Consider the following 17,524-nt stretch of genomic DNA (forward strand, 5'->3'; position numbering starts at 1 on the left):
TCACGGAGTACTTACAAACAGACACTGTGTGTAGACAGAAAAGGGAGAACGGACGCATTTTGGCTTAAAAACTAAAGATAAAGGTGAAGTTATAACACTGAAACGCCCTCAGGAAGAGGTGCTTTGAGACATGGCTAGCTTGCGGGTAACGTCCAGCCCCAGTCTGCAGTGTTTTAGCTACTTCTAACGAAGCAGTTAGTGAAATAAATATTAATTAAACAGAAATGAAAATGAACATTATTACACTACAAATGGAGCAATACAAATATCAATATCAATAGCACTATTGATAATAAATAATAACAATAATTACCTCTATTAACAACAATACAATTGTTTCAAATGCAACAATGCAAAAATGTAATGATAACTTGAAATACAAAAGAAAGCAGATAAATGGAGGGGAAGGAAAAATAAGCAAACTGTATTAACCTTGTAGATTGTTATAGTAACAATAGGTTAAGCTTTGTCGGTGTGCCATCTGTTAACTAGTGTACCCTAGGGCAACAACGTTAATATATGTTTGATGAAACGTGATTATATGTATGTATATGTGCTTGTATATGTACAGGATGTGTATATGTATGTTTGTACTGCGAATGTATACGTACAGTATGTGTATATGTATATTTGTACAGTGAATGTATATGTACAGTATGTGTATATGTATGTTTGTACTGTGAATGTATACGTACAGTGTGTCCTGTTTAGACTGCAGTATTGTCCAATTAAGTACGCTTAGTATGTATGTCTAGCTTGTGTGCTATTGTGTGCTTAGCTGTTGTGTGGCTACTAGCTCCTAGTAGCCTATAGCCTACCATGTTTACCTTTTGTAAATGACTTCACTAGAATGCAAAAAAAGACCAACCTTGTGTGCTTATTGGAGGACATTTAGATGTTAACGGTCTGTCCTGCTTTGCACAAGTAAACACGCTGCAGGACTGCTTGTATCATAGCTTATATCATCATATCTCATTGGTTTAAACGAGATAGGACATTGACAATGAGTGCCGTGGTTGATTGGATGCTCGATTATTTTCATATGGTTTCATTTTATAGCCAGTACATTCTTAGCTTGCAATGTGCCACAGATATCAACAGGTAATGGGGTTTGCTTCCCAGAAAACATATGGCCTGCTTTACTGGCATATGCACACCTGCTACTATTGATTTTCTCATCACTCTGTGCCAGTAAGTGCTGCAAGGCCAGTCATTCATGCTTGTGGCTGCACGTGAACACTGGCCAAAGTGATCTGGAGGGACACAGGAAGTCTAATACATGTACTCAAAGGCCTCTCCCTTCACATATATACTCTCCTGCGAAATTGATTTTATGTTAATGAGCGCCTGTTAAAACAGAAGATTTAGTCTTCCTTTGGGATATGCAATGAAAACTACATCATGTGGACATTAGCTAGCAAAAAAAGCATTTTAACAGTTGGAGGCTTTTATCCAGCAAAAATCTTTATAGGATAGGATAGGGTAGGTTAGACTTTATGTATCCCACAATGGGGATTTTCTGTGGTTGTAGTGCAGATTTTACATACAGTAAAAAAAGTAAAATGTGATAAAAAACAAAACAATGAAAACCTTAAAATTAGGAATATTAATAATTACCACCTATGCACATACACACATATTGCACACTAAATGATGGCAGTATGTACAAATAATAAACCACAAAAACTATATATTTTACAAATATTTTGCACACCAACAAACAAAACAGATTACAATATTTATATTAGTGTGTTGTAAGGTTTTATGGCTGTGAGTTAAGGTTATTACTATTATCATTATTTGGTATCTTGGACACCAGCTAATGATAATTATGTAAAATTTGAGAACATAAAAGAAAGAGATGTATCAATCATAAAAATCTCCTACTAATCATATTAAATATGAATATTAATATTATCACTTTTAGTGATAATTTACTTGATAATTTTAGTACTAAAACAACAAAATGTACTATACATAATATTCAATATTTATTATTAGAAACATAATATAATTTATAATGAATAAAACAACCTACATGCCTCAATAACAGTCAAGAGATAAAATAAAATAAACAAAATACTGTACACTTCCTGTCTTAGACTCTTTGGTGTTAATGCAATGCAATGTTATATGAGACAATGGTGCTTTGTGGCTGTTGACATGACCCCAGGATGCAGAAACGGTAGACAAAGTGAGGATAGGATGGTTGAGTAATTTAATTAGGTAGGAGTCAGTAGAAAAAGTTGGAATCAACATGTTACTGTGGCATACACAAAATAATGAACCAACAATGAAGGAGGAAACAAGTTGGAACTAAACAGAACTAATTAACAATGGGGAACATGTGTGCTGTCAGGACAAGGAACAGAACGTAAGGGTGCTGCAAAAGACAAAGACCAATTGAATATAATAGAATCCCTGCCCAGAAGTTACAAAACGTTGATTTTCCATTAAAACTGACTTTGAAACAATGTTGCAAAATAGTTGTATTGGTAAATTGGGACAACGTTGGTGTCTAACATTGGATCCATGATGTTGGTTGGGAAATGACAAAATTTCAATGGTCAAATCAACATCAGAACCCAACATTGATTATGCATCGTCAAAAGGCATTTTTGTTCCAACGTTAGGTTTGAGTTGGTCAACGTCAGGACCTAATACAACAAGTTATCAACGTTGTTTAAAAGTCTTGTGCCTGCTGGGCTTCTTGTCATTGCCATCGTGGTTAACAACAAAATGACTTTACCATCCATCAGAGCCTCACCATCACATTTAAGGAGACATAAAAACAGTCTCACATGAATTTTCCCTCACATTAACTACAATGATTTACTAGACTTAGACTTAGACTTAGATAAACTTTATTGATCCACAAGGGAAATTGTTCCACACAGTAGCTCAGTTACAAATGATGGAAAGGGTAAGGACGGAAAGGATAATGCAGGTATAAAGTAGACTAAAAATGTACCATAGTAGCAATATGTAATACAACATATATGTAATATTAACATAATATATATACAGTATATAATATATATAGATATATTATATTATTATATTATAATATATTGTCATATAATATATACAATATATAAAAAAATCCCAATTACCATGTACAATATTACAGTATATGTAACAGCTGCAGCAAAAAAAAAAAAAAAAAAGGGCAGCATAAACTATCCACTTTAATACAAATTTACATTTTGAAGTTACACATATCAGGAAGGACTTCCTGTTTCTTTAATTAAGTTTGTATATTTATTATAAAATTCAACAACCAGCTGCCATAGCAACAGGGTCAAATTCAAACTGCCCCATTAGACAAGAAAATAAGACATGAAAAAAGTTGACCTACTGGCGACTTGTCAAGTGAGGACATTTTTGCAACTGAATCTCTACTTTGCGTTCACTACAAACCACCAAAATAAGCTTTTCAATGAGCTCATACCTGTTTTTCCTTCCCTCGACAGTCTGCCGCACAGCGTTAAGGCCAGCCTGTCCCTTTCTCCAACTGGGCCAGGACGGGTGGGCAGCGGTGGTGGCTCTCCCACGTCCAAAACGGCCCCCTGCAGTGGAGGGGTGCCCGTGGAGGACATGCAAGCCCTGGCCATCACCTCACTCTCTGCAGCTGATGTAGCCAAACAGTTCGAGCACATCCGCGAGCTGGGGAAGGGCACCTATGGCAAGGTGGACCTGGTGGCTCACAGAACGCAGGGTGAGCGCATACGGCAACAATTTCTCATACTAATTAAAACATTCAGAACAGAGATTCTCAAACTGCTGCGCCAAATATTTGATTGATTATTTAAGTGCAGTGTTTTATTTTCCTATATTCAAACACAGTGTTACTGTTCAAACTGTGTAATTTTACAGTGGTCAAACATACAAAATGTACTTGTACAATTGTTTTTAATGAATACGTATGCCTACTACGCGACTATATTTTAATGTTGGTTACTAGAGAGCCAAGTGTTTTACGAGGTGGTACTCGGTGAAAAAAGTTTGAGAACCACTAATTTAGAATATTGACGTAGTCCTTTGTGTTTGCCCCGTCAGGTACCAAGATGGCGCTGAAATTTGTCACCAAAAACAAGACAAAGCTGAAGAGTTTCCTGCGGGAATTCAGTCTAACGGGCTCGCTTAGTTCCAGCCCGTTTATCATCAAAGTCCTGGACGTGCTTTTCGAGACGGAGGACAGCTATGTATTTGGACAAGAGTATGCCCCCGCTGGGGACCTTTTCGACATCATTCCCCCACAGGTAATATCATCATCCCTGTCTCCACCAATCATTGTCTTGCCTGCGACAGAGCTGCTCCAATCATGTTGGAGACAGTACACTTTTAACAAGATCTCCTGGGACTGCAGTCTTTTTCTCGGTTCTGTTGCTGTGTGAGCGCTCCTCACTTTGCTTTACAACTATTTCACTTGATGTGCTGGAAGAAGACTTCAAGGTTTTCTCATTAAAACGAGTGCCGTGAAACATGGACCAAAAATAACTATTTCACATTTTGGAAAATAAATCTTGTTATCCTAGTAAATTGTATTCATTGATTGTTTTCAAGCCTCTGAGGCAAGCATCATTTAATAGCAGTTAAGTAACGCCATGATGACAAAGTCCTTTGAGAGTTAAACAGTTAAGAAGCTGAGTGTATATCACCATTTTTGGATTCTTGTATTTTTAATAATTATTTTTTGCTCAAATCTCTCAGTTCTGAGTAAAATTAGCTAATATGTCATATTTTAAATTGTATTTTATTTGAACCCTTTCAATGCCCATTTGATGTAATTATGTCAGTTTTTCTATTTTGAAAAATTTGCACAAAATGAGTTTACCTACCGTATTTTCCGGACTATAAAGCGCACTTAAAATCATTTTTTTCCCTCAAAACTCGACAGTGCACCTTATAACCCGGCGCGCCTAATGTACGGAATAATTCTGGTTTTGCTTACCGACCTCGAAGCAATTTTATTTGGTACATGGTGTAATGATAAGGTTGACCAGTAGATGGCAGTCAAACATAGGAGATACGTGTAGACTGCAATATGACTAAAGTAAACAACACCAACATTTTATATGTTCCATTGAAAATATAGAACATTACACACGGCGCTCAAAAATCTATCAAAATGTTTTAGTACGACTTTGTTAAGCTATGAAGCCGCACCGCTTGATGGAGTATTATTATGGTGTGTGTATAAGGTAAGACATATTATCTGGCGTTTTGTTTTGCAATATTATGCAAAAGCAACTTTTCTTACCTTCTGGTACCTGCTGGTGTGTATTTGGGATGTGCATACGTCCTGAAAAATTGCGCGCGTCCGCCTTTGTGGTCCGTACCGACGACATAGTCGATAAGCTTCTTCTTTTTCTCTATCTTCTTGTTATGGGACATTCATCCTCCGCTGTTGCCATTTCTAATATAAAGTAGTGTAAAGTTCTTACTTATATCTGTCAGTGAACTCGCCGTGAAAGCACTAAAACATAGCGGTGTAGTGAGTTTACATTATTCACCCAAGGAACTTTAGTTAATAGAGAGTTCCGGTCAAACGGTTTTTCACGGGACACATTTCCGGCCTTGTTGTTGTTTCCGGATGAGGAGATGCTGCTCCGTTATTGATTTAAGTAAAGTCTGAAAGTCATTAAAACATTTATCGCCAACTTTTGACACTTCTTCCACTCCCGTCCTTGCACGCTACACCGCTACAACAAAGATGACGGGGAGAAGACGCTGCCGAAGGTGAGCCCTGTAAATAAGACCGCCCACAAAACGGCGTGTCCTGAAGTGACTGTCAGAAAGCGGCTTGAAGATGATCTGTGAAACATAATCCATGCAACATTTTGACCAAAGAACCACCATTACATGTTATGTAGACCACAATTCAGAAAATAAATTAAAATAATATGACTTCTTTAATGCGCCCTATAATCCGGTGAGCCTTATAAGTCATCAAGCCCGGTCCTCATCCTTCTCCTCCTCCCGCGCACTGAGTTAATTTTCCTCAGTGTCGGAGTTGAAGGGAGTCGGGGTTGCCTCAGCCGGACTTTTCTAAGCCTCGTTTACACTTTTCACTTTCATCCTATGGTTCTGCGTTGTCTTTTTCGGCGGATCGTGGTGGTGGGTTTTCGTTCTGTTTTTCTTTTTCGGCTTTGGGGCTGTGCTTTGTGCAATTTGCCGTTTCTTTTCCATGACGAGGGTGAGTCCATAAAGCGCTAACTGACTTGACGATTTAGTGAGTGCGTTTGATGTAATGTGAATGATTTCATTGGTTCACCGTGACCCGTTTGGCAATTTCATTGGTCTGATGTGAAGCTTGGGAACTCAAAAAATCCATAAATTATCCGCAGCATTGTATAAAGCGCAGGGTTCAAGCTTCAAAGCGTGGGAAAAAAGTAGTGCTTTGTAGTCCGGAAATAAAGGTAGTTGCCATCTATCAAATGAAATAATATCCAATACATTATAATATGGTGGTATGGGACGTAACTCCTTGCTGTACTCTAAAAGTTTGGGGTCCCTTGCTCTATCCCAGGGGTCGGCAACCCAAAATGTTGAAAGAGCCATATTGGAGCAAAAATACAAAAACAAATTTGTCTGGAGCCGCAACAAATTAAAAGCCATATTACATACAAATAGTGTGTCATGAGATATACATAGAATTGAGATGACTTAAAGGAAACTAAATGAGCTCAAATATAGCTACAAATGAGGCATAATGATGCAATATGTACATATAGCTAGCCTAAATAGCATGTTAGCATCGATTAGCTTGCAGTCATGCAGTGACCAAATATGTCTGATTAGCACTCCCCACAAGTCAATAACAACAAAACTCACCTTTGTGCATTCACGCCCAACGTTAAAAGTGTGGTGGACAAAATGAGACAGAAAAAGAAGTGGCATAAAACACGTCCTAGAAAGTCGGAGAAAGTTATACATGTAACAACTAAGGTGAGTTCAAGGACCGCCAAAATTAGTAGGACAAAACGGCGCTTGCCAAATACTCGCATGTTTAATACAAACAGTGTGATTTATAACAATTAGGGAGGTTTGTGTCATGTTTGTCCTCCTACAGAAACCATATTAAAACAAAAAATAATTTTTTTTCCCCTCATCTTTTTCAATTTTTCATACATTTTTAAAAAAGTTTCAGAGAGCCACTATGGCGGCGCTAAAGAGCCGCATGCGGCTCTAGAGCCGCGGGTTGCCGACCCCTGCTCTATCCTTTCCTACTACCTCATTTACTCGCCCTTTAAAGGGATAGTACATAAGTTCTGACTACCACTGCAATAGAGAGCAGTTGATTGATTAGAGAGCGTTTTAAGTGGTTTGTAATTTTTGACTCTTATAACCAAAGCATGTTTTTAAGACGCTGTTTTAATCTAAGAATTGTTATGTTTTCTTAATGTCATGTCTTCTTTATCCGAGCGATCAATCCGTGTTCTTCTTCCCAGGTGGGCCTGCCAGAGGAAATGGTGAAACGCTGCATGCAACAACTTGGTTTGGCCCTGGATTTCATGCACAGTAAAAACTTGGTGCACCGCGACGTCAAGCCAGAAAACGTGCTGCTGTTCGACCGTGAGTGTCGCCGCATCAAGCTGGCCGACTTCGGCATGACCCGCCGAGTGGGCTCCCGCGTGAAAAGGGTGAGCGGCACCATTCCCTACACGGCGCCCGAGGTGTGCCGCGCCAGCCGCACCGAGGGCTTCCTGGTCACCACCAGTCTAGACGTGTGGGCTTTCGGCGTGCTGGTCTTCTGTATGCTGACGGGCAACTTCCCCTGGGAGGCGGCGCTTCCGGCCGACACGTTCTATGAGGAGTTCAGGCGCTGGCAGAAAGCGGGGTGCCCGGTGGGGACGTACCCGTCGCAGTGGCGCCGCTTCACCGACGACGCCCTGCGCATGTTCCAGAGGCTCCTCGCTGCCGAGCCAGAAAAGCGTTGCGGGGTCAAAGACGTCTTCTGTTTTGTCAAATACGAGCTGGTGAGCGAGCTCCGGCGCAGAGCGTCCTACCGGGCCAAGAGAGGCGAAAGGTCGAGCTCGGGGGTGTGCACCGGCAACTGCACCTCGTCATCTTCTTCCTCCTCGCACGCCACCCACAGACAACCAGAGCCTTCCACGCCTCCTGGAAGCTCCCGCCTTCGCCCGGCACCTCTCAAACGGAGCGTTCTCTCCGATCCGTTGTCACCCAGAGAGGAGTCTGGACAGCACCAGTCTCCGGGCCGGGACAAGAACAAAAGCCAGATGGTCATGGCGACTGCCATTGAAATCTGTGTGTGACCACACTTGATGGCTTTTCACAGGGAAAGCAACGTGTGAAGGGACTCCTGGTAATGAAATCTGTGTGGGACCATACTTGATGGCCTTCCACAGTAATGGCGAAGTGTGAAGGGACTCCTGGTAATAAAGAGAAGCTCCGGATCAGTCATCATCAAGCAGGTTGGACCTGGACTGTCTATTTTAGGGCCATGGCCAAAGTAGGATGAAAATCTTCTGCAGACTTGGCAGCACATTCCTGACAAGCGTTTTATCAGTCGACACAACATGGTGGTGCTAAGATCACATGAGACATGACCACGACTCCTCCTCACAGGGGTGTCCAAAGTGCGGACCGGGGTCCAATTTTTTTTCTTCTATTGCCACTGGACAGATTGTAAAATTTAAAAATTCAATCATTGTTAGATATGTTCTTAGTAGTGCTGTTACACGATTTTTACTTATTTATTTACAGCACCTTTAAGTTTGGATTAATCATGATTAATCACATGTTTTACCCGTTCAATGCATTTTAATTTAAAAAAGACCACAACATTTGGACACAAATGTATTGTTGCAATAGATTATTATTCCTCTTCTATACATACATCCAATCTTTCAGAAGCTCAAGATTGGATCGGATTTCCATTCTTGGGGTGATGATTCGGTTTAGAACCGAGTCTCAATTCAACACTTAGACTTACTCAAACTTTATTGATCCACAAGAGAAATTGTTCAACACAGTAGCTCAGTTACAAAGGATTGAAAGGGTAAGGATGGAAAGGAAAATGCAGGTATAAAGTAGACTAAAGATGTACCATAGTAGCAATATAAAATATAACATATATGTAATATATACATATTATATATACAGTATATAATATATACTGATATATTATATTATTATATTATATTATATTTTTATATAATATATACAATAAATAACAAATCCCAATTACCATGTACAATATTACAGTATATGTAACAGCTGTAGCAAAAAAAAAACCACAATTCTTGATTCCAACCTATTCTCGCAATGTATTATTTGGCATAGTAATTATAATAAAAACTTTTCAAATGAGGTTACAGGTTACAGAACTTCCTTTTGGTTGCTGACATATAAGCACAGCGTATAAGTATTTTTTAAAATTGAGTCTTTAAAAAAAAAAAATTCAAATCGATTTTTGAAAATTTTGAATCGATTTGGAATCAGAATAAATAAAGTGTTACACTTTAGTAAGGGGACATATTCTAAGTAACAAAGACTTAATATAGAGTTATTTGGACACTAGGGGAACATATTCTAAGTAACAAAGACTTCATTTAGAGTTATTTGGTTAGGGTTAGGTTTAGGGTTAGGGTTTGGTTAGAGGGTTAGGGTTAGGGTTAGGGTTATATGGGGAACATATTCACCATTAATTGCTTATTAACATGCAAATTAGTAACATATTGGCTCTTAATTAGTCATTATTAAGTACTTATTCATGTTCCCCATACTAAAGTGTTACCTAAATAAGATTATTTTATAGCATCTCCGATGATTAATGCAATATATTTTTGTAAATAATCGCATGATTTGCCTGCTCAGTGGCCTTGTGGTTAGAGTGTCTGCCCTGAGATCGGTAGGTTGTGAGTTCAAACCCCGGCCGAGTCATACCAAAGACTAGGAAAATGGAACCCATTACCTCCCTGCTTGGCACTCAGCATCAAGTGTTTGAATTGGGGGTTAAATCACCAAAATGATTCCCGGGCGCGGCCACCGCCGCTGCTCACTGATCCCCTCACCTCCCAGGGGGTGGAACAAGGGGATGGGTCAAATGCAGAGAGTAATTTCACCACACCCCCCCCCCCCCGTTCAGCCAATTGACGGCCCCTAGCTGGACAAAAGTTTGGACACCCCTGATCAAAGACATCCGGTGCATTCCCAACAAAAAAAGTAGCAGATCGTTAGGGACATGTTGTCATGTGGACTAAAAGGCTCACCTCAGGACCCTCCAGTGGATCACTTCCTGTTTTGTTAGAATCCATTCCAGTAAATCTATCGTGTTGGACTGCTGGGACTGTACATTGTTACAGCACAATGTACAATGTTCTACTTGTGAGTGTGTGCGTTTCCAACACTGAAAAAGCACAAGATGTTTCTAAAGGGTACTCAATATTGTAGATAGATTTGGTATTTAAAAAAAAAAGTGCTGTACTATCAGGTAGTTCAACGATGTAGCTGTATCTCTTTTGCTAAAATCAGGGGTTTAGGTCACTTGTCAGGTCACTGCAATGTATGTAGCAATTCAACATGACATGGCAGAATGTACAGTATAGAGAATATTATTACAGCCTATGATGACGTTTCAATGCCGTAGCTGCTACATTTCTTCTACTTTGCTCTGTTTAGCTGAATTAGTGGTCATGAAGTGGCCAAATTGGTTGGTTGACAGACAGAATGAATCACTGTAGTATTAATGTTGGCGTTTATGTTGTAAAAGGTTCAGTGGTGCACTTTGTTACAATTTCTGACACCACTGATCGGTACAGTTGAGGAGGCTTTTTAACAAAACAATTGTTACCCTTTAAACGTGTACCGTAAATGGAAAGCTGTAGTATATATTCTCATCAGCTAGTTAACTAGTTGTTAGTCTTGATGCTAGCAATAAATTCCATTTGTTTGTCACAGTCTCTTTGGGGTTGCTTGTCACATTAATCACATGGCCTAAATATGTTTTTCCTGTTCATGTTCCTAGCTTGTTTTGTCTTAAGGGGTCCTATTATGCAAAACCAACAATCAATCAAAGTTGATTTATATAGCCCTAAATCACAAGTGTCTCAAAGGGCTGCACAAGCCACAACGATATCCTCAGATCCCGCATTAAAGAAAGAAAAAACTCAACCCAATGGGATACAATGAGAAACCTTGGAGGAGACCGCCGGGGGGACCACCACACATTTCAACTTGTTCAAAAATGAAGTAGGAAGAAGCAGAGCTCGTTTAATCATACCCCTTTTGTCCGTTTCACAGCATTTACTCTCACATTTATTCCGATCTTGAACTGTAGAAATTGCTAAGAAATGGAAAAGGGGTAGGAATAAATAAGCTCTGATTCTCCCTACTCTTTTTTTTAAACATGTTTTAAAGAAAGACGGGAAATATGTGACGTACCATATTGTAACTGTATGTACAGTACAGGCCAAAAGTTTGGACACACCTACTCATTCAATGCGTTTTCATTATTTTCATGACTATTTACATTGTAGATTGTCACTGAAGGCATCAAAACTATGAATGAACACATGTGGAGTTATGTCCTTAACAAAAAAAGGTGAAATAACTGAAAACATGTTTTATATTCTAGTTTATTCAAAATAGCCACCCTTTGCTGTGATTACTGCTTTGCACACTCTTGGCATTCTCTTGATGAGCTTCAAGAGATAGTCACCTGAAATGGTTTTCACTTCCCAGGTGTGCTTGAAGCTCATTGAGAGAATGCCGAGAGTGTGCACAGCAGTAAACCGAGCAAAGGGTGGCTATTTTGAAGAAACTAGAATATAAAACATGTTTTCAGTTATTTCCCCTTTTTTTGTTGAATACAAAACTCCACTTGTGTTCATTCATAGTTGTGATGCCTTCAGTGACAATCTACAATGTAAATAGTCATGAAAATAAAGAAAACGCATTAAATGAGAGGGTGTGTCCAAACTTTTGGCCTGTACTGTATGTTTGAAATAAATTAAAACCATAGCCATAACACAAACAATTGAAGTAATAGATTTAGTACCTTTAAAATCTAAAAAATGCCATTAAATTAACATTGTGACAACCAACCCCACAGTGTGTGTGTCAACCATCCCCGTGATAGAAGTTGATTCATCTCTTTGTTACAGAAAAGGGATAATCATTTCAAGATAAAACCATATGCTTCAATTCCAAGTAGGAATGAATATTGATCATGAGCAATTCACTCCACAGTAAAGGAGTGCGACAACCAACCCCGTTCTCCCATCACATTTTGGCACCCTGCTATTAAGAGTTCGGTAACAAGACAAGCTGCACTTTCAATGGGTTGACACTGAAGCGTCACTTTTCTACAACATCTGAGAATTGGACTAACACTAGAGATGCAATTTCTCAAACAGTCTACCAATTTTTGGCCACCTCCCGTTGGGGCGCCAAACTGGAGGTGAGAGTCACCACACAATGCACCTTGTCGACCGAATAGACAATTTCACGAACACAAGAATAGAAATTGTTGTCAAACAAAGCATACTTTGAGTGTAATTACTGAATTAACTGATGTGTACCCATTTTTGGCACCCCGCTTTTGGGGTACGGTACCTAAAGGGCGGGGCTCGACAGACTGGCCTCTGTTAATTAGTTTGCTTCAACAACCAGAATGGAGATGAAAGAAAACAACCAAATGATCTGATATGTACTCCTCCAATTTTGCAATGTGCAATCGTCAGAGCTTCCCGGTGGTCTAGAACAAGCTCCTAAACCTGTGCTAATATTGAATTCTAAAGCTACACATGCACATAAGAAGCTATGCTGAATTTAAACGATCCAACAGTTCTTCCCTCAGCAGATCCCAGGTGTTTGTCGTCTGAAGAAATGACCTGCGTGTCAACAATTGTTGTCCCATTGATTGGAGCTTCAGCCTCCAAACAGTCACGCTTAATTACAAGAAGCACTGCGTCAATTTTACAGCCAGCGCTCGTTAGCATCAGTGTTCATGTTTTTTTTTTTTTTTTATCTCATGTTTGTGTGTGCACGTAGGGCTGTTTTCACCATCCTCAGTCCCCCTCTTCTTTTTCTCGCCCCGACATCCCATCAGCTCTGTTGCTATAGCGACCGTGCCACACTGCTCCCCGAGTTGGGCTTCGGTCCTCTTCAAGACTAAATGCGCCCAAATTAAACAACTTGTCACGCTGGCGCCTCCCTTTAAGCCTTTTATCACATTTGCTCGACATATTTAAGTGGACAAGATTGTCAGAACTAAAGGTATATTATTTTGGTTCGCGAAAAACAGAGAGCTAATTATTGGACTTTTCAGAGGCCAAAAAAAAAGCACAAGTTCTGCTTTTCCCATGACATTTGCTGTAATAGATGCCATGCTTCAATTAACTAGCCTTGTACTTCCTGGAGCGGAGTAAATAAATGAAAAATGAAATAAAATACTGATGCAAAAGCAATGCGGTGAAAAATATCACTCCATTTGTACAATTATTGGCCTCCTTTCAGATAAATGCCTGCTTTGAATAAACTGCTGGGCCTCTCTGCATTGGAGTAACTACACACACTCTTCCACTAACTTACGCAATACAGTAACAAAAAACGTACCTTTATTTGTACAACTTATGTTCAGATAAATGCCTGCTTCAAATAAACTGCTGCTCTGCTCTGCTCTGCAATGGAGTAACGACACACACTCTTCCACCTCCTGCCACCTACAGTCACAAAAGCAGCATCTTTATCCCCTCATTTGTCAAATAAACACCTACTTTAAATAAACACTTGGTACTTTTTGTAGTTCATTGAACAAACAATGCTGACCAATATCGTAAAAACTAGTTGGTACGAGAGCAGGACCGGTGAAGGTAACACCCCATTTGTTTAAACCACGGCCCTCTTCTCAAATTAACACCTAATTTCAATAAACACATGGTACTTTTTGTAGTTCCTTAAATAAACAACACTGACCAATATTTAAAGAAAACATGGTAACGAAAGCAGGTCGAGTGAAAGTAACACCCCATTTGTTTAAATCACGGCCCTCTTCTCAAATTAACACCTTATTTGAATAAACACATGGTACTTTTTGTAGTACCTTAAATAAACAACACTGACCAATATTTAAAGAAAACATGGTAACGAAAGCAGGTCGAGTGAAAGTAACACCCCATTTGTTTAAACCACGGCCCTCTTCTCAAATTAACACCTTATTTGAATAAACACATGGTACTTTTTGTAGTACCTTAAATAAACAACACTGACCAATATTTAAAGAAAACATGGTAACAAAAGCAGGTCGAGTGAAGGTAACACCCCAATTGTTTAAACAACGGCCCTCTTCTCAAATTAACACCTAATTTGAATAAACACATGGTACTTTTTGTAGTTCCTTAAATAAACAACACTGACCAATATTTAAAGAAAACATGGTAACGAAAGCAGGTCGAGTGAAAGTAACACCCCATTTGTTTAAACCACAGCCCTCTTCTCAAATTAACACCTTATTTGAATAAGGTAAACACATGGTACTTTTTGTAGTACCTTAAATAAACAACACTGACCAATATTTAAAGAAAACATGGTAACAAAAGCAGGTCGAGTGAAGGTAACACCCCAATTGTTTAAACAACGGCCCTCTTCTCAAATTAACACCTTCTTTGAATAAACACATGGTACTTTCTGTAGTTCATTAAATAAACAACACTGACCAATATTTGAAAAAAAAAAAAAGCATGGTAACAAAAGCAGGACCAGTGAAGGCAACACCCCATTTGTTTAAACAATGGCCCTCTTCTTAGATGAATCCTCCTTCAAATAAACACCTGGTATTTTCTGAACTTCATTACAAAAACAACGCCGGCCAATATTTGACAAAATCATAGTTACAAAAACAGGACCATTAAGGGTAAGACGCATTTGCAAATAATAATAACAATTTCAAATAAACAACTTATAGTAAAACAGCAGGTATAAAAATAATAGCTTTCAGGATGCCGACCCATGTGTAGGAATAAAGACCCTGCCCTAAATGGATGATTCTTGAAGATAAACACTTGGTACTTTCGGCAGTTGAGTAAATAATCCCAGCCATTTGAACATACAACTCCATTTGCACAAATCAAGTCCTCTTCTCAAACAAACGCCTAGTACTTTATGCAGTTGAGTAGCAAACTCTTCCAGTCTGTATTCGAGGAACTCCTGACATAAAAACTTGACTTTTGAAGACACCATTCCGGTGCAAACACTCCCTCTCAGCTAGATCATCGTCTTCAAATAAACAGTTGATGATCCCTGAAGTTAAGTATCAAAACACCTTCTAGTACTTAATGGTAGCAAAACAAAAACAAGTGGGATAATTTGTACAAATATAGACTTTTTTTTAAGTAAATAAATGCCTGGTTATTGGTGCAGCCGGGAAACACTTTTCTCAACACGGTTTTATAAACTGAGCCAATACATGTGATTTTTTTCTTCACAAAAAATGCCCCATCTCTAATAAATATCGCCTCTATCCATCTGTAGTTGATCAATTACACACCTTGTGGCACCCATTAAGAAAATACAGTTAGAAAACCACTACCTTTGAGGCTGCAAGCCCATCTAAACAAATAAAGGCCTCCTCTCAAATAAACTCCTCCTTGAATAACTTCAATAAATTGACTCCGGTCAAGAGTAGGAACATTTTAGATGCCAAATAGTTTACAAATACTCTGCTTATACTTGATAAGTTCTTGTCACAGCTTCGTATATTACATAACCTTCTAATTCCGATACTTCCTGGGATGAAGCAATTGGACTTAATGTTTACGTGGTTTTAGTCTTTGTGTGATAATCTGCACCGAAGAAAAGGTCAGGGTTAGATAACGGGAAGTCGGTGTTTCAACTACATTATATAAGAAAAGATAATCCTGTGTAGCGGTCTTTGCGGGGATGTCATCACTCAATATGTTGCAACATAATTAAACATGATTCACAGCGGTGCAAAAAAAGATGTACTGTAAGCGTGCATATGTGAGCGGTAAACATCATTAGGCCTGCAAAGACAGCTATGGACTGTTCAACTACGAGGTGTCAAATCTAAGCGGGAAGACTTCCACTTGTTCCATTATTTTGCCAGCAGGAATTATTATAGAATTTTGTAAATACGCTGTCTTTAATTTGAAAGAAAGATGTTAATATATGTTGAAATAAAAGATAATTATGCACCACATCTAATGGCTTCTGGAGTGTTTGTTCGTTGCATCGACTTTGTACGCTCGCCACGCCGCCTCACATTTCAAGGGAAGGTCATCTTGTGATTTCCTGAGGCTTTAGGACGGCACGCCGGCAAATGTCCAGACTTCTTTCATACGCTGGCTTCTAATTAACTGGCCTTCAGATAGGAGGTTATCTGCCGGCCTCTGACACAAAAAGAGCTCAAGGGTGATTTGGAATGAAGAAAATGAGGAAATGCTCCCGTCGTCGAGTTGTTTGCGAATCCTAACAGCGCTGGTAAGATGTGCCGTGTATCCACCATCTGATGACAGCTAATCACTTCAGACAGCAAGAGAAAGAAAAGGTCAGCCATGACACATAGGACGCTTGTATTATGGCAGGGATTTTCAACTGAAGGCCATAATACCGGCCCCACATTGTTTGCCCAAAACTTGGGAGACAAACATTTTTGCGCAAATTCCTAAAAACACTGCAGTGCTCCTGTTGTAAAGAGGAACTTGGACCATTGTAAACACCTTGGCATTGCATTGACATTTTAACCTGGCAAGCAAACATAGAACACTGAATTCCAAACTTATTTACATCACAGAGGCGTTCGTCAAGGCACCTCTTTAAAGGCCTACTGAAATGAAATTTTCTTATTTAAACGGGGATAGCAGATCCATTCTATGTGTCATACTTGATCATTTCGCGATATTGCCATATTTTTGCTGAAAGGATTTAGTAGAGAACATCGACGATAAAGTTTGCAACTTTTGGTCGCTGATAAAAAAAAGCCTTGCCTATACCGGAAGTAGCGTGACGTCAAAGGTTGAAAGGCTCCTCACATTTCCACCATTGTTTACTCCAGCAGCGAGAGTGATTCGGACCGAGAAAGCGACGATAACCCCATTAATTTGAGCCTGGATGAAAGATTCGTGGATGAGGAACATGAGAGTAAAGGACTAGAGTGCAGTGCAGGACGCATCTTTTTTCGCTCTGACCGTAACTTAGGTACAAGCTGGCTCGTTGGATTCCACACTCTCTCCTTTTTCTATTGTGGATCACGGATTTGTATTTTAAACCACCTCGGATAATATATCCTCTTGAAAATGAGAGTCGAGAACGCGAAATGGACATTCACAGTGACTTTTATCTCCAAGACAATACATCGGCGAAACGCTTTAGCTACGGAGCTAACGTGATATCATCAGGCTTAACTGCATATAGAAACAAAAGAAATAAGCCCCTGACTGGAAGGATAGACAGAAAATCAACAATACTATTAAACTATGGACCTGTAAATACACGGTTAATGCTTTCCAGGCTGGCGAAGGTTAACAATGCTGTTGCT

General features: G+C 39.3%; 1 protein-coding gene across 1 annotated transcript in view; it reads left to right on the forward strand.

Annotated features, from left to right (window-relative positions):
• Window positions 1-9,570, forward strand: part of sbk1 (SH3 domain binding kinase 1) — a 28,722-nt gene extending 19,152 nt beyond the window's left edge. The window contains exons 2-4 of the mRNA XM_062054889.1: window positions 3,474-3,718; window positions 4,060-4,262; window positions 7,455-9,570. Of these exons, the coding sequence (XP_061910873.1) occupies window positions 3,474-3,718; window positions 4,060-4,262; window positions 7,455-8,279 (1,273 nt within the window). The 3' untranslated portion in view covers window positions 8,280-9,570. The remainder of the gene's footprint in view (window positions 1-3,473; window positions 3,719-4,059; window positions 4,263-7,454) is intronic.
• The last annotated feature ends 7,954 nt before the right edge of the window (window positions 9,571-17,524 follow it).

Source organism: Entelurus aequoreus, linkage group LG08, assembly GCF_033978785.1.
Source record: "Entelurus aequoreus isolate RoL-2023_Sb linkage group LG08, RoL_Eaeq_v1.1, whole genome shotgun sequence".
Lineage (NCBI taxonomy): Eukaryota > Metazoa > Chordata > Actinopteri > Syngnathiformes > Syngnathidae > Entelurus > Entelurus aequoreus.